This window comes from Stegostoma tigrinum, chromosome 38, assembly GCF_030684315.1.
Source record: "Stegostoma tigrinum isolate sSteTig4 chromosome 38, sSteTig4.hap1, whole genome shotgun sequence".
Lineage (NCBI taxonomy): Eukaryota > Metazoa > Chordata > Chondrichthyes > Orectolobiformes > Stegostomatidae > Stegostoma > Stegostoma tigrinum.
This window is the reverse complement of record NC_081391.1, coordinates 8,573,463-8,600,535: the sequence shown is the minus strand read 5'-3', so window position 1 is coordinate 8,600,535 and position 27,073 is coordinate 8,573,463. Positions and strand designations below refer to the sequence as shown.

The following is a 27,073-nucleotide window of genomic DNA, read 5'->3' as shown; positions in this document are numbered from 1 at the left end:
TTATAATAATAATTCCGATACCTTTTCTAAACAAGTGTATAACCATGACTTACTGTAATACATGGAGCCCAACTGTAGTTATCCATCCACCCAACCCTGTTCAACAGCTTTCTGAAAGTACTTCAGTGCCAAATCATGATTCACTGGGATGCCGTGTCAGTATCACATTGCTGTTTCTGGGATCTTGCTGTGTATGAACTGTCCACTACATTTGATGGCTATATTTCAGAAATATTCCATTGGCTTTTGTCTCCTTTGAAGTTACGAAAGACTCTGAATAAGTGTGAGATCTTTCAGTTCTCATCTCATGCTTTGTTCAATGTGGCAAGCCCCATAATGCAAGTCAAATTCAGATGACTCACCCACACAGATGATTACTTTCTATTTTGATCTTTAGCTTCAATCGTCACACAACAATTTGCACACTCAGCAATCAACCTGTGACATGATTTCCAATTTTCATGCCTCCTACTACTTTAGATTGCTTGTGGGGTAGTGTCTGATTTGACCCATGCTCATGATGTTTTGCTGACCCATCCCATTAAGTTTCAGGAATTCCCAGGGAGGTGGGAAAGCAGGTGGAATCTTTCCAAAGGTCATTGAGAGTTCAATTGCCCTATCATGAAGGAAATTTGAGACTGACAAATCAAGACAAACAGCATAAATTTGCAGATTTTCTTCCTTTCATATATTTAACACCTCCAGGTAAATTCGTAACACTAGAGACAGCACATCAGCTTTCTATTTTGTAGCGTCAATTCTGAACAATTGTGCGCTTTGCCTCTAAGGGATAATTGAAAACTCTCAAACTATATATAAATAAATAAATTATTTTAACTTCTCTGGGGTATTTAGGATATAAATAGATCAGCAGATCATCAGAGGAATGACTCTGAGGAGAGTTTGGAAATGCTGGGGATGTTTACTTGAAGCTCAAGGGTAGATGTGGGGATTTAATCAAAATGTACGAAACTAAGAGGCCTTGTTAGAGTGAATATTTCCTTTAACAGAGAGCATAGCTTTTAAATAATTGGTAGAATGATGAGAGGAGAGATAAGGAGTATTGTTTTTCATCAAGGCGTCATGAGATTTAAAACTCACTGACTGAAATAGGAATCAAAGCAGAAATATTCATCACATTTAATAAAGTTTTCAATTTGCACTCAAAGTGCTGAGCCAGATAGTGGGTTAGGTTCACTATCTTGTTTCTGTTAATACAAACACACACTTGGTATTTGCTGTAAATCTCTATGATTCTACCCACCTAAAAATAGGAATGCTACAATTTCTCTCACCATCCTGTGTTAGCAAAAGGAAAATTTCTTGACCCTGATTATTTCCTTTATCCATAGAGCGCATGCAAGACTGATGGGTGAGAATAGGATTGGACTCAATTTTCCTATTCAGTTGACTCTCTACACTGGATGTGGTGAAGTATCAAGGCAAGACCTCCACTTGCTACCCTGACTGAACATGACAGCAGCAGACTGCTTCTTTGAGGCTCCTCAGCACAGTTGACCGATGGCCTTTATTGGGAGACAGATGAGTCATAAAGCATTAGTGTGGAGCTGGAGGAATACAGCAGGTCAGGCAGCATCAGAGGAGCAGGAAAGTTGAAGAAGTGCCTGAAGAAAGGTTCTGACCTGAAACATCAACTTTCCTACTCCTCTGATGCTGCCAGGCCTACTGTTCCTCCAGCGCCACACTGCGTTGTCTCTGACTCCAGCAACTGCAGTTCTTTCTATCTCTGTACGATTGTGAGTTCATTGTTTCAAAATTTATTTCTGGGATACGAGCTCAATTTTTGCTCATCCATAATTGCCACTTGAGAAGGCAGTGGATTATTACCTTCCTGAACAGCTGCGGGCCATGTTGTGAAAAGACAGCCACAACTCTGACAGGGAGATGTTCCAAGATCTTGACAGTGACAGTGAAAGAACAGTGATATATAATGAAGTCACGAGTGTGTGACTTGGATGGGAGCTTGCAGGTGATGGTGCTGCCTATGCATCTTTTGAGCTTGACTTTCTGGGGGTAACAGTCACAGATTTGGAAGTTCTATTGAAGATAACTTAGATCGTTCCTGCAGCGTTTCTTGCAGCTTGTACACAATGATGTGACTAGTAATTGAGGGATTGAATATTTAAGATGATGGATGGGGTGCTAAGTGGGCAGTTTTGTTCCGGTGTTGAATTTATTGACTGTTCTTGGATCTGAACTCATCCAAGCAAGTGGAGGATATTCACTCACAGACTTTGGGGAGTCAGGAAGTGAAGTACTTGTCACAGAATTCAATTCTGCATTGTTCTTTCCAGTTCAGCTTCCGATCAGTGTTAACCACCAGAATGCCGATAGTGGGGAATTCAGTGATGCTGATGTCATTGAGTATCAAAGAGGGAGGTACTTGTCCTGATTTTGGGCACAATGTATATAGGACAGCTCCTGGCAAACTTCCCATCACAAAATGGGAATCCCGCCACTCCCAAAACAAGATCTGATTAGTTCTGCAAGAGGAACCACTACGACAGTAAGAGAACGGACAGACAAAGGATATTTTAACAAGGACATTTTACAGTCATCCTCGTGCAGTCAAGTCTACAAGATGAAAGGGAAAAGGACCAAATGTGAGAAGGAAGTATACACTACTGGCCACAACCTGCTTTTGATGATCCCATACAAATGCAACAAGAGTTAGAGAGGAAGAGTGCAGGACATGGATGTAAGTTTGCTCGCTGAGCTGGAAAGTTAGTTTTCAGATGTTTTGTCACCTTTTTTTATTTGAAAAAATATGCTTTATTCGTAAGATGTACAAAAAATAAAACATATTTACACACCTACCCAGTCATGCAAGCCGCTCCGGGTTACCCAGGGGGTACATACACCAACTAAAGGAAAAAAACAAAGAAGGGAAAAAAACAAAGCAAAGAAAATACCCCGGCAGTCGTCACCCCGCACAGTCCCCGTTGGCCCCCTGACCAGTTGGGGAAGGCGCCAGCTGGGCCCAGTTACCAGATAGGGTTCTTTTTTCTATTCTGGACGAGGGGTTTCATACGGTGGTCTTTCCCCACCGCGCCTTGGCGGCGGCTGCCCCAAGCTTTAGCGCGTCCCTCAGCACGTAGTCCTGGACCTTGGAGTGCGCCAGTCTGCAACACACGGTTGGGGTCAGTTCTTTCAGCTGGCAGACCAACAAGTTGCGGGCAGACCAAAGAGCGTCTTCCACCGCATTGATGGTCCTCCAGGCGCAGTTGATGTTGGTCTCGGTGTGCGTCCCCGGAAACAGCCCGTAGAGCACGGAGTCCCACGTCACGGAGCTGCTCGGGACGAACCTCGACAAATACCACTGCATCCCCCTCCAGACCTCCTGCGCATAGGCACACTCCAGAAAGAGGTGATCGACAGTCTCGTCGCCCCCGCAGCCACCTCGAGGGCAGCGTGCAGTGGCGCAGAGATTCCGGGCATGCATAAAGGATCTCACTGGCAGAGCCCCTCTCGCCGCCAGCCAAGCAATGTCCTTGTGCTTGTTTGAAAGTTCTGGCGATGAGGCATTCTGCCAAACGACTTTGGCAGTCTGCGTGGGGAACCACACGACGGGATCCACCCTCTCCTTTTCCCGAAGGGTCCCGAGGATACTACGTGCTGACCACTGCCTGATGGCCTTGTGGTCAAAGGTGTTTCTTTTCAAAAATTTTTCCACGAAGGACAGGTGGTACGGAACAGTCCAACTACTCGGAGTGTTCCACGGCAATGAGGCCATGCCCATCCTTCGCAACACCGGGGACAGGTAGAACCTCAGTAAGTAGTGACACTTGGTGTTTGCGTACTGAGGATCTACGCACAGCTTGATGCAACCGCACACAAAGGTAGCCGTCAGGGCGAGGGTGGCGTTCAGTACACCCTTTCCCCCATTTCCCAGGTCTTTGTACATGGTGTCCCTGCGGACCCGGTCCATCCTCGACCTCCAAATGAAGTGGAAGATGGCCCGGGTGACTGCAGCGGCGCAGGTCCAGAGAATAGGCCAGGCCTGCGCCACATACAACAGTACCGAAAGCCCCTCGCACCTGACAACCAGGTTCTTACCCGCGATGGAGAGGGACCGGAGCATCCACCTGCCCAGCTTCTGCTTCAATTTGGTGATACGCTCCTCCCAAGTCTTAGTGCACGCCCCAACTCCACCAAACCAAACACCCAGCACCTTCAGGTAGTCTGTCCTGACAGTGAAGGGGGTGAAGGAGCGGTCGTCCCAGTTCCCCAAGAACATGACCTCGCTCTTACCCCTATTGACTTTGGCACCCGAGGCCTGTTCAAACTGGCCGCAGATGTCCAATAGTCTACTCATCGACCGACGATTGGTGCGAAGACGGCGACATCGTCCATGTACAGGGAGGTCTTGACCTGAAGGCCTCCGCTGCCTGGGATAGTCACGCCCTTCAGGCTCACGTCCTTCCTGATGGAGGCGGCAAAGGGCTCCACACAGCACACGAACAAGGCAGGAGAGAGCGGGCAGCCCTGCCTGCCTCCAGATCTAACAGGAAAACTGTCTGATTCCCACTCGTTGATCGAGACTGCGCTAACGATGTTGGCGTACAGCAGCCGGATCCAATTGTGGATGCCGTCCCCGAACCCCAATTTGGAGAGGACGTCCCTCATGTAAGCATGAGAGACCCTGTCAAAGCCTTCTCCTGGTCCAGGCTGACGAGGCAGGTGTCCACCCGCCTGTCCTGCACGTAGGCGATCGTATCCCTGATGAGCGTGAGGCTCTCAGCGATCTTCCTGCCCGGCACAGCACAGGTTTGGTCAGGGTGAATCACCGACTCCAGGACAGACCTGAGCCAGTTGGCTATGACCTTGGCCAGGATTTTGTAGTCCACGTTCAAAAGTGAAATGGGACGCCAATTCTTAATTTCTTCCCTCTCCCCCTTCCTCTTGTAAATGAGGGTGATGATGCCCTTCCTCATGGACTTGCACATTTCCCCTGCCCGAAGTGCACTATCGTACACCTCCAGCAGGTCCTGGCCGACCCGGCCCCACAGAGCGGAATACAGCTCGACTGGTAAGCCGTCGCCTCCGGGAGTCCTATTCCTCTCCAAGGACTTGAGGGCTCTGGTCAGCTCGTCCAGGGATATCGGCCGGTCCAGCCACTCCCTCGTGGCGTCGTCTAAGACGTCCGTGATAGACGACAGGAACGACTCGGAGGCCGTGCTGTCCGTGGGCTTCGTGTCGTACAGTCCAGCATAGAAGGATCTGCTGATCCTCAAAATGTCGGGCCGAGACGATGGCACCAAGCCGTCGTCCTTCTTCAGCCGGCTAAGCACAGAGCTCTCTTTGTGCACCTTCTGAAAGAAGAAACGTGAGCACGTCTCGTCCTGTTCCACGGAGCGGACCCTGGACCGGAAGATTATCCGGGAGGCCTCTGCGGCGAAGAGCGAGGCTTGCTGGCCCCTCACCTCGCGGAGGTCCTCCGTGACATCGACCCCCATCAACTGCAGAAGGAGCAGGTTCTGCACCCTTTTCTGGAGTCGCGACAGCTTCCCCCGCCTCTCTCTTGCCTTCTGAACACCCTTGAGGACAAAGAACCTCTTGATGTTCTCCTTCACTGTCTCCCACCAGTCGCCTGGAGACTCAAAGAGGGGTTTCACGGTTCTCCAACTGGCGTACTCCCTCTTAAGCTCCTCGACATTCTCTGGGGTCAACAGAGTCGTGTTGAGCTTCCACGTCCCCTTGCCGGCCGGCTGGTCGTCCTGTAAGTGACAGTCGGCCAGCAGGAGGCAGTGGTCAGAGAAGAACACCGGCTCGACGCCAGTGGACCTGACCGAGAACGTCCGTGACACAAACAGGAAGTCTATCCTTGAGCGGATAGACCCGTCTGGCCGCGACCAGGTGTACCTCTGCTGCGCTCCGTCTGCAGGGGTGCTGAAGACGTCGAGCAGCTTGGCGTCCTTCACCATGCCCATCAGGAATTGGACGTGACGTCCAGTTGACTCCCCCGACCCGCTGACCCCACGCCGGATCTTCCATCTGCATCGATGATGCAGTTGAAGTCTCCGCCTAGGATGACCGGCCTGGACGTAGCCAGCAGGGGTGGAAGCCGCTGCAGGACGGCCAACCGCTCACTCTGTACCGCTGGGGTGTACACGTTGATCAGCCTCAGGGGAGCGTTCCTATAGGTGATGTCAGCCACTAGGAGGCACCCCCCCACCACCTCCTGAACTTGAGAGATGGTGAAGTTGCGCCCCTGCAGCAGAATAGCCAGGCCTGAGGAGCGACAGTCGTTACCCCCCAACCAGATCGAAGGCCCACAGGTCCAGGCGCCGGACCATTTCCCGTACCTGCCGAGGTGCGATATCCCGCACTCCTGCAGAAACAGGAGGTCCGCCTTGATGGTGGTCAGGTAGGCCAACGTGGACACACATCTTGCGGTGGACTTGACGCTGCGAGCATTAATGCTCGCAACTCGTACCCCCATTGTGGGCAGTGACCGCAGTACCCTCCCCAAGTCCAAGATCCAGCCCCTCCATCTGTCCCTTCATGCCCATTGCCCGGGCTAACTGCTGGACGCTCTCCGGGCTCAGGAAACCGTCCGTGCTGTCTTCCGGGTGGCATCCCCCTGTCAGGGGGGCGGAGGCAGGAGAGTCCGGCTCTGAGTCAGGCTGGGGACGTGCTGTTTCCTCCTTCCCACCTGGAAGTTCTGGGGGGCCCTCCAGTGCTCCAGCGGCACTTGACTGGGTGTCAGAGGGAGCCTCAGGACGCCTCCCGTCACCTGGAAGCGTGGTGCTGCTTTCCTTCCCCCTCGAGATCTTTAACTTCTGCTTCGGGTGGGCCCTCTCCGAATCCCCCTCGTCAGAGGAGCTCTTATAGCCCCGCTATAGCTGCCTTTTCCCGCCTGATGGTTGCGGTTCCTGGCCCGTCAACGCACCTTCCTCCTCGCTTTCCGGACTGTTGTCCACTCCCCTGGGTCGCCTGTCGCCGCCTCCATCGACTCCGGGTTGTCGGGGGGGGGGAAATCGGAGCCTGCAGGGGTGCTTTGCTGGCCTCGGGCCCATCCTGCGGGGCTGGGCCCTCCTGCACGGCCTGGCCCTCCTGCACATTAGTGGGGTCCTTGCTGGGCCCTGGTGCCTTCCTCTCCTCCGGGGGGGCTGGCCCCGCATTGCCCCTGCCGGCGACCTGGGCGTAGGTGGTCCCCCGCTGCGGGCGTGCCCTATAGATGTGGCCCGCTTCCCCGCAAAGGTTGCAGCTTTTCTCTCGTGGGCAACCCTTTGCAAGGTGTCCCTCCTCCCTGCAGTTCCTGCAGATGGTGGCTTTGCAGTCAGCTGCCACATGACCTGACCTACCACAGGCATGGCAGACTTTAGATTGCCCTGCATAGGTCAGGTAGCCCTTGCTCCCGCCGATCGCGAAGCTGGACGGTGGGTGTACAACACTCCCGTCCGCGCCCATCCTCAGCGTCACCTTGACCTGCCTCTTACTCGTCCAGATGCCAAAGGGGTCCATGATGTCAGTTAGGTCCCCTTCCACCTTCACGTACCTTCCGAGGAAGGTCAGGACATCAACTGCTGGCACATGCGGGTTGTACATATGTACAGTCACCATACGGCTCCTCTGCGCTGGCAGCACAAACAGCGGGACAGCAGTCAATACAGAGAGGGGGCCCTCACCTCCTTTCTCCTTGAAAACCTCCAGGAAGTGCTCGCAAAGCTTGGCACTCCTGAAGGTCACGTCGTAGAAACCTCCTCCAGGGAAATCCTGCAGGCAGTAAATGTCCACAGCAGCGAACCCACAACAGTCCAACAGGACCCTCTTCACGAAGAAGGTGCGGTCCACAGGTGCACCTTCATCCACCTTCTTTACGGAAACACGGATGGTGTTCCGGACCCCCTGACCTGGGGCACGAGCACTTGCTGCAGCCATCGTTGCAGGTTGGCTGCTCCCCTGAACCAGCGTTAGGCTGAAGCCAGCATTAAGATCCACTGGTTGCAAGGGTGCACAGCCAACCCGACATCCTCCTTTCACCTCCAGCACAGCACTCTCCTCCTCTCGGTCCACAAGAAAGTGGGTCTTTATTTTGTTCGAGATGTAAGCTGGTTCACTGAGCTTGAAGGTTTATTCCCAGATGTTTCATCACTATTCTAGGTAACATCAATAGTGAGCCTCCCGACAAAGCGCTGGTGTTGTGTCCCGCTTTCTATTTATCTGGTTAGGTTTCCTTGGGTTGGTGATGTCATTTCCTGTGTTGGTGATGTCATTTCCTGTTCTTTTTCTCAGGGGATGGTAGATTGGCTCCAAATCAATGTGTTTGTTGATGGAGTTCCAGTTGGAATGCCATGCTTCTAGGAATTCTTGTGCATGTTTCTGTTTGGCAGGACATCACTGTCGAGAATCCCTGCCTGAGCAAAGGTACTTTGGCATCACTGGCAAAGCCAGTATTTTTGCCCAATCATTAGTGCCTTCAAGGTGAATTGCTTCCAAGGTTATTTTGGAGGGTAAGTGAGGGACATTTATATTGGTGTGGGTCTGGAGTCAGGCCAGACCAGCTAAGGATGGTGATTTCCTTCCCTTAATGGCATTAGGAGTAAACATAGGCCATTGAAACCTGCTCCACCACTCTATGGGAGCACCTATGGGAAGAAAGTAGCGTTAACGTTATGAGTCCAGTGACTTCATCAGTCACCAGCTTCAAAACCCACACAGACACAGGGAGAATGTGCAAGCTCCACATATAAAGTTGCCCAAGGTTGGTACTGAAACAGTCAAATAGCAGGGCTAACTACTGAGCTGCCGTGCTGGTGGTGTCACGTCTTTGGCTACACTGAACTAATGCGGCACAGGCTGGGTATCAAAGATGTGACTTTTTCGTGTGGTTCAATTACTCAAGAGGCACCAAGGGGTAGTGATATTAGAGCTGGTTCATGCCTATTCCACTAGCATAATTTGAAAAGTTTATAGTGAAAAACTGGACTTTGTTTCTAGCTAATAATTTTGTGAAATAAAAACCAAAATATTGCAAATACTGGAAAAAATATGACAATGGAAATGCGGTAAAGAGTCAAACTCTTTGAGGCAGCTGAAGATTTGGATTTATGCCCTTTAGCAAAGCTGGAAAATAAAAGATAAACAGATATAACTGTAGAAGGAGGGGAAAGATAGAGACAGGTACAAACAGGAAGTGAATGAGTTGGATGATTATTGTTTCAGCTAAATTGTTATCTCCACCAAGTAATAAGAAGAAGTATTGAACAGCATAGCACCTGAACCAACCCTATCTGTGTAAACCCACATTTCCCAGGGCTAACCCACACATCCCAAGGCATTATGGGCAATGCACCTAAATTGCACACCTTAGGACTGCGAGAGGAAACCAGGACAAACCCATGTAGACATGGTGTAAATTTGCAAACTCTGCACAGTCACCCAAGGGTCGAATTGAACCCAGGTCCCTAGCATCATGAGGCAGCAGTGCTAACCACTAAACCAACATTCTGTCCCCTCACCGGCTTAAAGAATGAATGAAACAATGGCAAAATATTTGCAGGTGCTAGAAATCTGAAACAATAACAGAAAATGCTGGAAATACTCAATGGGGAGTGGAATGAAGTTCACATTTCAGACCATTAGCCTGTTATCAAATAGATTGAATGAATATCTGTTACAGAGAGATGCCAATGGATAAGGAGAAAGAAAAGGAAGGGGTGAAAAATTGAGATGGATTTCTGTGAGAAATAAGGTAGAAGGTGCCAGAAAAGTTGATTTCTAAATGGCAGTGGAGTAGTTTAGCTCAGTAACTCTGCTCTGTTTTGTATTGCAGGATGATTCATCAATGTTCTTCCAATTTGGGCCATCTATTGAACAGCAGGCCTCAGTGATGTTGAATGTTATGGAGGAGTATGACTGGTATATATTTTCTATTGTAACAAGCTACTTCCCTGGATACCAGGAATTTATCAATAAGATACGAAGCACCATTGAAAACAGTTTCGTTGGTTGGGAGATGGAGGAGGTTATGTCTCTGGATGTTTCAATGGATGATGGTGAATCCAAAATCCAAAACCAACTGAAGAAGCTTCAGAGCCCTGTCATCCTCCTCTTTTGCACCAAGGATGAGGCTACCTACATCTTTGAGGTGGCCGAGTCAGTCGGCCTCACTGGCTATGGCTACATCTGGATTGTGCCAAGTACTGTGACAGGGAACACGGATATTATTCTGCCTGAATTCCCGACAGGATTAATTTCCGTTTCCTATGACGAATGGGATTATGGACTCCCAGCCAGGGTGAGGGATGGAGTGGCCATTATCACCACAGCAGCCTCGACAATGCTGGCTGAACGAAGGGAAATCATGGAACCCAAAACTAGCTGCTACAGCGTGCAGGAGAGAAGGGCTCATCAATCAAACACTTTGCACAGGTAGGACCTGATTCTGAGATTTGTGCTGTGGAATTGCAAAGATTGAAACTCATGACTGAATGGCAAGTGTTGAATTGCATTGCTGAAGTGCATTGTTGATAGGTACAGGACATGCCAAAAAGCACCTGGGCGAGTGTATGCACAACCTTGTAAAATGCATGCTTGTCAATGTATTTGCCTTTTTCAATATCTGCACTTATTCACTTGCTACAATATTCTAACATACGTTGCTAGCCATTTGCTAATATTCCCTGAGTATTACAGCACACCTTACAAAGTGGCATTCAGCCGTTTCACAGGATTCTCAGTGGTGAATATAATTAAGTGTTGCTCAGAACACGGTCATCATTTCTATGGCTATGGGTGGACTGCACCATCACATTTCCTCGGTCTGGACCCACCCCAGAAAGCAGGAATGGTTCAATAACCACAGCTTAAAAATATAGCCACACCTGTTTGTTGAAGAAATTTTGGTAAATTTCATAATCCTGCCATTCTTTAATGTGCAATAAATGGTTTTTGAAAGCCATGTTTCGTTCCTGCTCTTGGATCTTACGACTGACCCGAAGCTGGATTACCTCCATTCTAGCCCCCAGAGATCTGCAACCTCCGATAGACCTTGGTTAAGGATGGAAGCAAAATCCAAGGCCTGTGGGAAAACGGAGACCTGCAACTGCCTAAGGAAAGAAAGTTACAACATGGAATCTGGACTTTTGGCCCAGCCAATCCATGTACTTGTTTATTCTCCATGTGAGAAAATAATCTAAATCATGATTACCAATTATTAGGTTGTCTCTTCAGTCTCCCAGCTGAGGTAAATGAGATGGGCTTAGTGGCAGGAATGGCCAACAGCTGTAAAGCAACCCTTCCATATCAAAATAAATGATGGTAGATACGAAGGTGATGAACCAACATTGTGGTGATCCTATATAACACAGGAAAAGCCAAAAAAAGGAAACAACTCACAATTGTCTCTTCAATTCCTTTCCTTCACTTATCCAGTTTGACCTTTAATGTTGACTTTGCTATTGTCTGAGTCACTAACCATGAGTGAATTCCACAACTCTGCATAAAAATGCTTCCTATGATGTAAATCTCTTATATTTAATCTTGCACCTACAAACCGTTAATACTGATCTCACAGCTAATGGAAACAGCCCACTTCTTTCTATCACTTTCTTGAATGATTTTGAATGCTTCTAGCATATTCACTCAATAATATGCATCTATCTAATGAAATAGAGGACTCAATTTGTTCAGTTTTGTTTTGCCCTGAATTTCCTGATTTACCAGTGAGGTTGAGCTTTACACTCTCCAAAGTGGAGCCTAATACTGTACTCATGGTGTTGAGATTTTGTTAGGTTTATATAGTGTATGTGTATTTTTCATATTTCTTAGAATACAAGAGATAAGAATCAACCAAGATTGAAATACTTTACAATTTAATTGGTTTTAGTGATGTTTTGAAACCTGGATTTGCAGATAGAAATGCCTCCAATCTTCACCTGAGGTGATCAACTCCTTTTGTAGAGAGGTAATCGTTTTTTGAGACCTTTTTTGAACTGCTTTTCATTCTGTCTCCTTTGAATGATTATAAAATGTCTATTTTCTCCCTGGCAGAAAAATCTATTTAGAGTTTACCTTCCTCTCAAGCTTTGAGAAGACACATCTTTGTTCGGTTTGCTTATCTTTAATATGTCCTTCAAACTTAGAGCAATACTGATCTCAATGGTATTCTGTCAACCCTGTCAACAGTTTCCCAGCATGCCTTGTAATTTTGGTCAAGCTTAATAATTTTTTTTGCAACAAATTAATCCAGGGTTTTTGCTTCATCTATTTGGTAGTCCTTAAATGCAGGCATTAAAATGACCATGTTCAAAATCCTTCAATAAGTTCAACATTATTGAACTACTTGATCCTGTAAGGAACCCTAGTAAAATGTGATAGATACAGTTTGTTCTACGTAATGCCAACGTTTCAATCCTAATTTAAACATAAGCATCTTTATGACATGAATATCAACATAGAAAACTTGCAACAGTTGACCAGTCAGTTTATAAGATTGACAGTAGCTCAAACAACAGCAATGGCCTTAAGGCGGTGGTAAGGACTATTGCTTTTATATTAATCGGATGAGTTAAGTTCTCATTTTTATTGTATGTAGCTCTGGTGCTTTGTAGATAATATTTGGCAATTCACTCCTATTCCTTTGCAAAAAGTGAAATCCAGTGGATCAGCCTATAACATGTGGAAACAAATAGTTATACTAAGAATGCAAATGAACAGAATTGCTACATAATTTAAAATGAAAGTTACATCATTTATTGCGATTCTTTGATGTTTCTGAAGAGAGATTTGATCAATACTAGCACGACTTTATTCTCAATGATAATCTGGGAGCAAGGGTGCCCCATGAAATGTTGAACTTTAATTTATCTTTAATGCATTACATTTTAACAATGAAATAAAGTAGTTGTTATGTGTGGCTTGATTTTTATTTCCCTTGTATACTACATATATGGTATTTGCAAATTTCTGAACAGGAGCTCCCAACAAGCAGTGCCCTGAGAAACAAACTAAATGCAAAAACTGGACTTGTTGTTAGGTGCCCTGTAGATTTGGTCTCCTGGGACCTGGTGCTGGCAAGTTAAGTGATAAAGCATTTTGTTTTTGTGGTTAGTGCCAATCCAATTCCACTTCTCATGGGCCAGTGACAGGCTTGAGCTGCAGTCAGGGAACTTATAGTAATAACTAATCCAATGTATCGATCTTTGCTCAAAATGTGATTTACCTCACTTAAATCTAAAGAGAATCTAAGCTGAATTTGAGACCTAATGGTGGCCATCCATACCAAGCACGCAATGTGTACTAGATTTGGCTTTATTTGATTTACGGGTGACCCATAAGCAGCGGCATAAAGGGGCTTGATGCATTGTGAAAAGTCATGTCAGCAGTGCAGCAAGTATGTAATAATTAAGTTGGCAAATTAACAAATTATGCAGCAAGCTGTATTGACTAAAATGCAACATTACATTGCCAGTATGACAAAATTATAATGTATAAACATATAGGCCTTCATGCTTTATATTGGATAATTATTACAGACATCAAAATACACAGGTAGGTACATTAATTCATGAATGCAGCTTCTAGAGACAAGTAACGGATTTCCCATTTGTTCAGACGAAGGTGAATCATCCACCAATTTGTGTGTAAAGGGGTCACTTCTTGGTAATGTGCAGCTTTGCTCATGTCTCTCTGCAAGTGCATGGGGAGAGGGGGTTACATTGAGGCTCCAGTGTTGGCATATCTGGTGAATTTGTTTCTTTCTTCTCTCAAGACTGTCAAACAGAGAATAAGTCATCCATTGAGAGTGAACACTAAATGCACTGAATGTTATTAGATTCTAACATTGTAGACCTATATTTTCAAAATGAAAATTTTGAAATTGCAAATAAGTGATTAACTTTCCTCTTGGGTGTAAATGGGAGAGTGATTGTACAATGATGGAAGAGGTTGTAAAAAGTTTATTCAAGAAACTGCTGTTCTAACAAATAATTTTTCAGAAGATGTACTTAAATCATAAAGACTGTGAAAGTACATTTTATTTGTAATTTGACATTATATAGAACATAATAAAGTGCAAATTTGTTCATTATGGTATGTGGCACCATATGGTACCTGACTACATTTATGAACAAATAAATACTTAATTAGGAGCATGGCAAGGCCATTCAGCATCTCAATCAACCTGCTCTGTCGTTCAATAAAATGATGGCTGATTCACATTCCAACCTACTGCCAATAACAAATGATTCCTTTGTTCATCTAGAATCTATCTGCCTTTGCCCTAAAGATATTTAATAAGACAGTCTCTTCTGTTTTCTGGGGGAGAAAAAGATCCAAAGACTCTCAACTCTCTAAAAGAAAATAATTCCTCCTCATCACCGCCTTAAATGGAAGATCTTTTACTTTTAAACTGTGTCGCCTAGTTCTAGTCTCTCCTGCAAGAGGACACATGCTTTTTGGATACACCATGCCAAGTTCTGTCAGAATCAATAACACCTGTCATTCATCTAAACTCCAATAATAAAATTTAATATTACCAGTTACATTTACAATATACATTTCATATCAGTCGTTCTCCACTACATGTAACCCAAAGGATTTTACTGCGTTCCAACACTGGGCTGTAATTTAGAGTGAAAGCCTTAATGGATAAATTTGCAGCAATGTTGTCATGGCCACTTGCAGGATTCCACCAACTTTCACCCGAAACCTTTTCTGAAATGGTTAACTTCACAAGAAGTTGATGTGGGAGAAAGCCCCTTCCCTCTGCACTACCACGAAGTCTTTCAAAGTACCAAATTGTTGATTTTTCTTTGGCAGTTTCATGGGATGGTCTCTACCTTTAGAAATCAGGGTGTTAATCTATTATTTTATTTTAATGATAGCCAGTTTTGTGTTGGGTGAGTTTAACATAGAACATAGAACATTACAGCACAGTACAGGCCCTTCGGCCTTCGATGTTGTGCCGACCTCTCATACTGATCTCAAGCCCATCTAACCTACACTATTCCATGTACGTCCATATGCTTATCCAATGACGACTTAAATGTACCTAAAGTTGGCGAATCTACTACCATTGCAGGCAAAGCGTTCCATTCCCTTACTACTCTCTGAGTGAAGAAACCACCTCTGACATCTGTCCTATATCTTTCACCCCTCAATTTGAAGCTATGCCCCCTCGTGCTCGCCGTCACCATCCTAGGAAAAAGGCTCTCCCTATCCACCCTATCTAACCCTCTGATTATTTTATATGTTTCAATTAAGTCACCTCTCAACCTTCTTCTCTCTAATGAAAACAGCCTCAAGTCCCTCAGCCTTTTGGTCTAGGATTTCTGCTGCCTTAGGATAAATCTGTCTAATCGAGGCTCACGAAGCTTATTTTACACTTTGCAGTAGTTGCAAAGTAGTTGGCAGTGTAAGTATTGCTGTCATAGACAAAAGCATTTATCCTACTCTGAATATCGGGGATAAATTAAGTTTAATATTGAAATTGCACCTCGGTTTTTATTTCAAAGTGAATGGAGTACAACAGTAGGGAGGGTTTGTTAAAACTATATGAGGCACTAAGTCAGACCACACTTGGAGTATTGTTGATAATAAAATGTGAGGCTAGATGAACACAGCAGGCCCAGCAGCATCTCAGGAGCATAAAAGCTGACGTTTCGGGCCTAGACCCTTCATCAGAGTGAACAGTTTTCAGTCCTTCATCTAAGAAAAAATATACAGGAAGCAGTTCAGAGAAGGTTCACTAGATTGATCCCAGATGTGAAGGGAATTTCTTTTGAGGAAAGGTTGAGTAGGCTCGGTGTGTACTTCATGGACATTAAAAGAATTGAAAAAAATAATTTTCTTAGGAGGCTTGACAGAGTAATGCTGATAGATTGTTCAATTTTGTGGGAGAGTCCAGGATCAGAGGACATAATCACAAAGTAAAGGTCACTCAGTTAGGATAGAGAGGAGAGGAATTTCTTCTCTGAAATGATAATGAATCTGTGGAATGCTTTACTGCTGAGGGCTGTAGAAACTGGGTCAATGAGTATATTCCAAGTTGAGATAGACAGATTTTTAAACAGTTAGAGAATCAAGGGTTATGAAATAAAGGCAGGATAGTGAAGTTGAGGATTATCAGATCATCCATGATCCCATTGAATTGTGGAGCAGACTGGATGGGCCACATGGCCTACTTATGCTCCTACGTATGATGGTTTTATGGTCTTGATAATAGGCCATTTAACTGAAAGCACTGTTTGTTGGATTCAAAAAAAGGGGAAGGCTTTACTCTCTTATGTAATTAATATGCTTGCTCAGAATGGACGTATTGTCTCTCTGAGCTTGTTCCAGGAAAAAACAAAGGAAAACAATTTTGTGTTTATGGCTTGCTGTACCACATTGTCATTTCTCAAGGTCACAGGCAGGGAATTTTATATAAATGATTAATTTAATTCATACATTTCCTGTCACAATCTTGATTGTCGTGGACTGGACCTTAATATTGAGAAGTCCATGATTTGAATGCTAATAGTGGATGTCTATACCCAGAATACTCTGCAAATTGAAATATACCTTATCCATCCTAATGTAAACTACCAAGCAGCCATAGAACTAAATGTCTATGTCCCATCCTTTGCTCCATAACTTCGGAAATCCTTTTCTCACAGATTTAAATTCCTTTTTAAAGTGATAATTACATATGCCTTCACCCTACTGTCAGGCAATGCATTCTGGATCCCAACTAGTTGCTGGGTAAAAAAAATGGTTTCCTCTGGTTCTTTTTCTAATCACCTTAAATCATTGTCCCAGTTGAGACAAATCCAGCATTTTACAAAGATTCACCATACTTGTTCTGACACTCTATGTCACTATTTATAGAGTCCAGGTTCTGGGTGCACTCCCTTAGCCAGTTTCTCAACTTGTACCTATTTACATATATCCATAGACCTCTTTTTTTGCTTCATCTTCCTCATATGCTGGCAAGGACCAGGGGTTGGCCATTCGGCCCTTGAGCCTGCTTTGCCATTCCATGAAATCATGGCCGACCTGATTGTTGCCTAATTCTATATTCACACCTACCCCAAATTACCTTTGACTCCCTTGTTAAATCAAGAATCTATTTACCTCTGCCTTTATAAATATTCAAAGTCAGAAATCACATGACACTAAGTTATAGCCCAGTAGGTTTATTTTGAAAACACAAGCTTTCAGAGCCTTGCTGCTTCTTCAGGTGTTAGTGAGAGAGAATAGTATCAGACACAGAATTTATAAGTAAACAATCAAAGGGTCACACAACTGATGAGGATGTATTAAACAAACCCAAGATGCTGTTAAATCTTTTAATCAATTCGAAGGTTTTAATTGATTAACATGTATACATAAATCCTTGAACTTCTTTCAAGTCACTACCCTTAGGGAAATAAAGGTTTTATCAGTGTAAAGAAGAGGTGAATTTTAGCTCAGACAATGCAAGTTAGATGTGAGGCGTTGTTTAGAATCTGTTTTGTCTTGTGGTTTGGAGTCAGACTGGTTTTATTTCTAAAGTAGGAATTTATAGATGCCACATTGACTGACTGCCTATCAATTGTGTGATTTTTGAACAAAATAGAATGTATTTGCAAATACAAATTCATCCCATAGATTTACGTGTGTGTGTGTGTGTGTGTGTGTGTGTGTGTTTGAAAGGTGGAGGGAAAGAGAGATATGATCCCACTTCCACCACTCCATTGGGATGAGGGTTCCAAAGACTCTCAAACCTCTGTAAGGAAAAAATCTTCCTCATTTCCTTCTCTGAGATTTAAATAATACCCCCTAGTTCGAGTCTCTTGCACAATGGGAAGCATCTTTTCAATATCCACTCTGTGTGAGCCCAAGTGCCATCTGGATCTTACGTGTTTCCATTATAATTGCAATCTTTATTTATATTCTTTCCTCATTCTGTTTACCAAACTGTAATGTTTCACACTTCTCTGCATTGATTTCATTAGACATTTATCTGCCCATTCCATAAGCCACTTGATCGCCTTCACTGATCACAATGCTTCCAAGTTTTATAAATTTTTAAATTGTACCCAGTGCACCCAATCACAGCTCGTCAATATATAACATAATCAAACCCTGAAGATCCCGCTGGATACCTTTCTCATGTTGAAAAACAGTTGTTCACCAGTGCTCTTGGTCTTTTGTTACTCAGTCAAACTTGAATCCAGACCACACTAATAGTATCTTTTTTATGCCATAGACTTCGACTTTACAGGCAAGCCTGTTATTGACACTTTATCAAATGCCTCTTGGAGGCCCATCGACCATATAACCCTCATCAATCTCACAGCTACTTCATCAAAAAACTGAAGCAAGTTAGTTAGCTTTCCCGAACAAATCCTGATGCTGACTTTCCTTAATTAATCCACATTTGTCCAAACAGTTTCTAATGCGATCTCAGTGTAGCAAGTGTGTGTGAACTAATTAGTTATACTGACATAGGAGATTTCACCTCTTTAATTTGGGGACAGAGATGATTGACACCATCTCATACTTAATCAATTCCTGCTTTGGCTGAGGTTGCCATGAAGGATCCTCCTTCTGAATCTTTCCCCTCACTTGAGGATGGTGACCCTCAGGTTAAATTAACACCAGTCGTTTCTGTCTAATGAGAAAGCAGCCCTATTAAAATAGATACCTGTAAAACAGTGGTAACTTTTCCTTTGGGGTTTAGTTAGTTTAATTGGCTGGAAGGGTGATTTGCAGTGTTGATGTAGCACCATTAGTGTGGGTTCAATTCCTGCACTGGCTAAGGTTACCGTGAAGGATTTTCCTTTTCTCTCTATGATGACCCTCAGGTTAAATACACCTCCAGTTGTCTCTCTCTCTCTCTCTCTCTCTAATGAGAGAGTAGCCATTTGGTCTGGTAAGACTATGGTGACATTACCTTTACTTAAATCCATTACGGAGAATTAAAAACAAAAGTTTCACTGAAACAATGTAGTTACCAATCAGATGGTGCATCTGAGGTAGCTAAGATTTTGCTGCTTGGTTCACTAGGACCTTTCCTGTCAGTATATATCTTCTGTTTTATTTCTTGAGTACTTTTGTGGGGGACTTATCAGGTGTTGACTTATGAAATATAATTTCAGAAAGAGCTGATGTATGCAATCCACTTCTGGATGGAGATTAGTTTTGTTGGTTGCATGATTGGCTGGTGGTTGATTAAGGTATTTCCAAGTAGTCTGCCAGCCCCATTTTGACTGCCTATATAATAAAACAAAGAACTGCCAATGCTGGAGATCTGGAACAAACAAAAACAGAAATTGCTGGAGAAGATCAGCAGCTTTGGCAGCATCAGTGGAGAAAGAAACATAGTTAATGTTTCCAGTCCAGTGACCATTCTTTGGAAAAGAATTTCCACTCTGATACCTGTCTAATTTCAAATATCTTGTCCTGATTTCAACCAGCTTGTTATGATTACCCTTCGAGATATTTAAAAAAGAACTCATCTTGTTCAGACATGCAATGATGCACCTCTGGAGTAGGTGAGACTTGAACCCAGGTCTTTGATCTAGAGGTAGGGACACAGCCACTGCACCACAAGAGCCCATAATTGCTATTCTACAACATTGTTTAAATGACTAAACATTCTATTCATTGCAGTATTATCGCTGCAATTAACAAATATTGATGTAATTAGTCAGTACTGCATCCATCTGGTTTTTGACATTGCAAATACTGCTCTGAGGTCCTTTAATCCTTTCCTTACACTGGCTCACACTCACAAAGTAGGCATCAAGCAGAACTGATGAAACAGCAACATTTCATTGGCAATTTATTATTCATAGAGAATAACAATTATTTGGGCTCCTTCAAATTTAATGATTACCACAGACATCACAATACACTAACATTTATGTCTGGAGGATCGACTGAGTTGTTTTTCTGCATTTAATGGCCATACTGTTGGCAGAGAATAAGTAATCAGTTGATCCTTTGCACAGGGTATCACAGTGGCTCGGTGGTCAGCACTGCTGCCTCACAGTACTAGGGATCCGGGTTTGATTCCAGTGTCTGTTTATAGTCTGCATGGAGTTTGCACATTTTCTGCATGTCTATGTAGCTTTCCTCTTCGTGCTCTAGTTTCCTCCCACAGTCCAAAAATGTGCAAATTAGGTGGATTGGCTAGGCTAAATTTGTGTCCAGGGATGTGCAGACTAGATGGATTAGCTCTGGGGAATGGAGGGTGACAGGGATAGGGGTAGGTCTTGGTGGATGCCCTTCAAAGTGTTGGTGTGGAGTTGATAAGCTGTATGGCCTGCTTGTGCAATGTAGGAATTCTGTGTTAAAATATAAAACTGAATATAGTTATAAAGTCATAAGAAGTAATTGCATCTCAAGAAGGAATTTTGAATTTGCAGAAGGCAAATTAAATTTACTCTGGAGATATGTGGAAGGAGTTAACAGCCTTTTTCAAGAAATTGCGAATGACTTCCTGGAGTAAATTTGCAGGCATGTGGGATTATCAGACTTGTTCTTGGTACTGCAGTATCTGAATGAACAGGCTGACGATTTCCTACCTGAAGCCTCTTTTGTCAGCTTGACTTTGTGAGAGGTTAGCACACCAGGGAAAAGCCTCAACAGCTTTGAAAGTGCCGCTCTGTTGAAATTTGATTGCTAATTTACTAGGATGCATTCCGCCTTTGGAAAGCGAGATGTTAATCTTGTTACTTCCATTTTCATAGTACAATGGTAATTTTATTTTAATAATGCAAATCCATTCAGCTGGGTGAGTTTCGTCTAGGCAATAGCTGAATAAGATAATAATGTCACTAGGAATCAGGTGCAAGCTTTTTTTACAGCAGAATAAAATCGAGTTATAACTCTCAGTTTACTCGATATTATGGAGGCAAAAGATCCCCAAGCTAAACATACAAGCTTGCTATTTGGAGCAGGAATAGGTCACTTGACCTGTTAAGCCTGTTTTGCCGTTCAGTCAGATCACGGTTGATCTAATTAATTCATGTTCTCAAATATCCCTGATAACACTTATCATCAAGAATCTGTCTACCTCTGGCTTCGAAATATTCAAGGATTGTGCTTCGACTGCCTTTCGTAAAACAGACTTTCAAAGTCATTTAAACAAACCCAAGCTCAAAATAAGTGCAGCTGATTATTATTCTTGGAAATAGGCTTCCTGAAAGATATTTCACCTTCCAAGAATGGAGGAGCAGATGACTTTGTTAATTTAATAGATTCAGCCTTCAACATCTTCAACCATGATGGCCAAAATCACCAAATTAAGCCCTTGAACTAAGAGTGAAAAGTTAGTAAGAGGAAATTCTATCACAATAGTGGTGTTGATAGTAAACTTGTGTGGATGGAGTTCAGACGAAATGTGGTCATGAGTGTACAGGGAGTATGGTAAGGGCCCCAGCCTTGCAGGGTGCCAGTGTAGAAGATTGTCGTGGAAGTGCTGTTGTTGCCTATACTCTCTGACTGCAGTCTGTGGATCAGGAATCGAGGATCCAGTTGCAGAAGGCGGAACAGAGACCTAGGTCTTGGAGATAAGTTTGGTTAGAAATATAGTGTTGAAGGTGGTGCTGTAACCAATACTTTTCACTGTACCTAGGTATATGTGACAATGATAAATCAAGTCAAATCCAAACTATTAGCAAACTGCACAGTTTTTGTCAGACCGCAGCATGCATACCAAGTCCAGTTCTGGTCATTAAGAGACAAGAATAATTGCTGGAAGCAGCATAGAGAAAAGCCACAAGGCAGATGCTTATATCCACAGTCAGGATGTTGAGAAGGGACTGAAAAGAGATGGGGCATTTCTGCCTGGATGGAAGGTGCATGAGATCGAAGAATCATAAAACAGATTACTAATGAGAATGAATTTTCTATTGATGGCAAGAAATGCCTCTTCACACTGAAGAGTGACTAACACATGGAATAGAATTATGATGGTGTATTAGGAGCAACTCTCAAATCCCTGGAGTTGTTGAAATGGGAAAGTACAGCATCTTTTTCAACAGTTGAATTGAAACCCTCTCCAGACCTCATATGATTTTAAAAACCTCTATCAGAAATCCTCTTCAAGGAGAACAATCCCAACATCTCCAATCTGTCCTTGTAGCTGAAGTTTCCAATCCCTGGAACCTTTCCTGTAAACCCCCTCTGCATACTTTCCAATACTTTACATTATTATGTTATTCCTTGCTCTTGTACTCTATGCCTTTATTAAAGCAGTCCAGGATACTGTATATTTTATGAACTCCTCCCTTCACCAATCTTCAGTAATCAATCTTCAATATCTTCAGTAATTGCTTCCATAATCCTTAGAACATTGTACCACTTTTTTATACAATGTTCTTCTTATGAAAATGCATCATCTCAAACTTCTCCACACTGTGCTACATTTCTGTCCACTCCACCAACATTTTTGTGTCCTGTTGGAGTTCAACGCTATTCTTCTCTCAGTTTTCAATGCTTCCAAGTTTTGTATCATCTGCAGACTTTGAAATTACCCCCTATACACCAAGATCTAGATCATTAATATGCATCAGGAAAAACCAAGCCCCAATAGCAACACTGCTACAAACCTTTCTCCAATCCAGAAAACATCCATTGACTATAACTCTGTTTCCTATTGCTCAGCCAGTCTTGTATCAATATCCCTACTGTCTTTTTTAATCCACGTGCTATAATTTTTCTCAAATTTTGCTGTGTGGAGCTGAATTGAATTTCGTTTGAAAGTCCATGTATGTGACAACAATAGTACTACCCTTAGTTATCCTCTTTGTTATGTATTCAAAATACCCAGCTGGTTCATCTCCCCTCTGCTGAATTGTCACACCGTTATTGAGCTAAGGGTTGTGAAAGGCTCAGTGAGCAAGCAATATTCTGGATAGCCTGTCCAGTGGGTACTGGAATGCTACTCCTGAGCAGTTCAGGTAACAAAGCACATCATTAATAGATAACGTGCCTTTTCAATGATTCCCTCTTAGGCGAATGAGCAGTGTTGTACTTCTGTGTCCAATATTGGACTGGGAGTTACATAATGGGGACATTAGGCTTCTGAGGTACCCCTTGTCCCCCATAAGCCAGCACCTGAAGAATTATATTTTTTAATCAACCAGTTCAGAAACAATATGACACATCTCTGGTGCAAGCAGGACTTGAACCAGGCCTCCTAGCTCAGGAGTAGGGACACCACCATTGCACCACAAGAGTCAACCTGGAGATGATACATAAAGCAAATCACTAATGGTACAAGTGAGTTACGCAAAATGCAAATGTCATGACACGTCTCTGGATAGCGGACCAATATCTGAATTTTTATTTCTTTCTGTCTGTGCTTACAAGTAAGTTGGACATTGAGAAAGTAAAATCTCTTCCTGTTTGGCTGGATGATGCCAGGCAGCAGTGAGGGTCACATATGGGCAGCCATTGATGCCCTCTTATCTGAGAGGACCCAAAAAGGCCTGCACGTCTAACCACTCTGGCAGCTTAGTTGTCTGAGTCCAGAGTGAATTGGAGAAAGAGAAAAGCTTTCCTAAGAAGGGCATTGGGGAATGCACCAAGGCATGTGGGGGCTGCTCAGTGGGCTGTATTACATAGGGTACTGGCTGGCTTAGTTAGCTGGACAGCTGGTCTGCAATGCAGCACGACACCAGCAGTGTTGGTTCAATTCCTGCAATTCCAACACCTCATTTTCACTCTGGACATCCAGTCCCTATACACCTGCATTCCCCATGCTGATGGCCTAAAAGCCCTCCACTTCCTGTCCCGCAGACCCGGCCAGCCCCCTCCACTGACACCCTTATCCGTTTACCCGAACTCGTCCTCACCCTCAACAACTTCTTTAATTCCTCCCACTTCCTACAGACAAAGGGGGTGGCCATGGGTACCCGCATGGGCCCAAGCTATTCCTGCCTCTTTGTAGGGCACGTGGAACAATCCCTCTTCCGTACCTACACTGGCCCTATCCCCCATCTCTTTCTTTGTTACATTGCTGACTCTTTCAGTGCCACCTCGTGTTCCCACGAGGAGCTCAAACAGTTCGTCCACTTCACTAACACCTTCCACCCCAACCTTAGGTTTACCTGGACCATCTCTGACACCCCTCGCTGCTTCCTGGACCCCTCTGCCTCCATCTCTGGCATCCACCTGGAAACCGATATACATTTTAAGCCTACCGACTCCCACAACTACCTTGAACATTTCTCCTCTCACCCACCTTCCATGGCTTAGAAAGGGTGGACGCTGGGAAGTTGTTTCCGTTAGGCGGGGAGACTGGGACCCATCGGCACAGCCTTAGAATTAGAGGGGGTAAATTTAAAACGGAAATGAGGAGACATTTCTTCAGCCAGAGTGGTTGGGCCCGTGGATTTCATTGGCACGGAGCGCAGTGGAGGCTGGGACATTAAATGCCTTCAAGGCAAATATCAATAAATTCTTGATCTCACAAGGAATCAAGGGCTACAGGGAGAGTGCAGGGAAGTGGAGTTGAAATGTCCATCAGCCATGATTTAAATGGTGGAGTGGACTCGATGGGCCGAATGGCCTTACTTCCACTCCTATGTCTTATGGTCTAATGGTCTTAAAAAGGCCATTCCCTATTCCCAATTCCTTCACCTCTGCCACATCTGCTCCCGAGATGAGGCATTCTACTCCTGGACATCCCAGATGTCCTCTTTTTTCACAAACTGCAACTTCCCCTCCACAGTGATCAAAAATGCCATTGACCGTGTCTCCCGCATTTCCCGCAACTCATCCCTCACACCCCCTACCCACACTAACAACCAAAACAGAATCCCCCTTGTCCTCACATACACCCCACCAACCTCCAAATCCAACACGTCATCCTCCGACACTTCCACCACCTGCAATCCAACCCCACCACCAAAGACATTTTTCCCTTATGTGCTTTCTGGAGGGGTAACTCTCTCCATGACTCCCCTGTCCGCTCCACACTCCCCTCCAGCCCCACCACCCCTGGCACTTTTCCCTGCAACCGAAGCAAGTGCTACACCTGCCCCTATACCTCCCTCCTCACCCCAATCCCAGGCCTTAGGAAGACTTTTCACATCAAACAGATGTTCACCTGCACATCTGTTAATGTAGTATACTGTATCCGCTGTTCCCGTTGTGGCCTCCTCTACATTGTGGAAACTAAACAGAGGCTTGGGGACTGCTTTGCGGAACACCTACGCTCTGTTCGCAACAAACAACTACACCTCCCAGTCATGAACCATTTCAATTCCCCCCCTCCCACTCCCCGGAAGACATAACCATCTTGGGCCTCCTGCATTGCCACAGTGACGCCACTTGAAAGATGAAGGAACAGCATCTGATATTTCGCTTGGGTACCCTGCAGCCCCAGGGTATCAATGTGGACTTCACAAGCTTCAAAATCTCCCCTCCCCTGACCACATTGCCAAAACCAGCCAAGCTAGTCCCCGACTCCCTAACCATTCCTACCGTCTCAAGCCCCACCCCCAACCCCTACTCACTAACCTCATCCCACTCCAACCCTCCCCCCCGCCCAGACCCCGCGACCTGTCAGCCCTCCCTGGACTGGCCTATCCCCTCTCTAACTCCCCACCTACACTCACCTTCACTGACTCTAACCCCGCCTCTTTGACCTGTCTTGCTCCTCTCACCCTACCTTCTCCTCTATCCATCTTCTATCTGCCTCCCCTGTCTCCCTATTTATTTCAGAATCCCCTGCCCCTCCCCCATTTCTGAAGAAGGGTCTCGGCCCAAAACATCAAGCTTTCCTGCTCCTCTGACGCTGCTTGGCCTGCTTTGTTCATCCAGCTTCACACCGTGTTATCTCAGTTTCTCCAGCATCGGCAGTTCTTACTATCTGTATCAATTCTTGCACTGACTGAGGTTCACCATGAAGGATTTTGCTTCTCAACCTCCTACCCTCACCTGAAGTGTGATGACCTTTGGGTGAAGCCACCACCAGTCATCTTTGTCTCATGAGAGAGTAGGAGTATGGTGACTTTATCGTTTTACCACATACGTCTCCAATTGAGATTTGAAAGGTGTCACTGGTCAGGAAGTTCAATGCCACTGTGATCTACAATGCTTCTTCCCAAGCCATGTGGTTGAAGATCTTACTACAGGAGCTATTGGATGTAGATAATGGTATTCTTAGTGATGGGAGGATGCTGCGCTCCTCTGTCAGTACTTGCTCAATCTTTGGTACACCCTGTCTAGTACACTGCTTGATCCTCAGTAGAATTTGTTAAGGGGCACCACTTGACTGATGCTGAAGACCCTGGCTCCCCTCTTCAAGCACTGTTTCCTCATCCACTGCTAGAGCCTTCTGAGCTCCCGGTCCCTGGTGTAATTGGCACTGATAATTACTTCGTCTTCTCCCCTGTATTACATCAAAGCCAGTCCACCTGCCGGCTTCACCTGGGCAAACACTTTGCTTTACTGTAAACATCTGTGAATAACTAGCAAGAAAGAGATGCTTGGTTTCCCTTTGACAACTAGTCCTCACTCAAATCTTTGGGCCTTTATCGGGCTGCTCGCATCCTAATCAAAAGCCTGCCCTGCCGTCGCCTCAACGTGGGGAGGCCCATCCTACATGACCCATGGCTCCTTGCCCTCTTCTTCATTCAGCTGTATGCAAGGAATTTCTGTTGAGCTTTATAGTGCATTCTATTGCTGTGGCATTGTGGCTCAGTTTGACGCTTGGTAGCCTTCAGTACTGACTGTGACATGACTGCAATCTTGGAATCGATAGCTTGTATAATAGCTCTATCCACATGCCCTTCAGATTCAGATACCCTGGTTAGTGAACCGTCCTGCATGGTTTAGAGAAAATGGAGCATAAAAAAAAGCCCTTTGGCCTATCGAGTCTGCTGGGCCATCACCAGCACTATCACCATCGTCAATGTTGTTTTGCATGAGTTATAGGTCTTGAATTAGAGCTGTTCAAAATCCTTAAAAGACTGCTCACACATTAATTTTCATTTGGGTGTGTTTCTATTCACTCAACTCTGGATTTTGTGTTACAGAGCAAGTTGTGCCATCTGATCTCAGGCTCCTCCTATTTCTAATGTGCATTCTCAGTGCCACATATTTTATTTTTGACAGGCCTCAA

The 27,073-nt window shown here is 44.7% G+C and overlaps 1 protein-coding gene across 1 annotated transcript in view; it reads left to right on the top strand.

Annotated features, from left to right (window-relative positions):
* The window catches only part of LOC125447006 (glutamate receptor ionotropic, NMDA 2B-like), a 382,369-nt gene that overhangs the window by 192,362 nt on the left and 162,934 nt on the right, over positions 1 to 27,073 (top strand). The window contains exon 4 of the mRNA XM_059640487.1: positions 9,800 to 10,398. Coding sequence (XP_059496470.1) covers positions 9,800 to 10,398 — 599 coding nt within the window. The remainder of the gene's footprint in view (positions 1 to 9,799; positions 10,399 to 27,073) is intronic.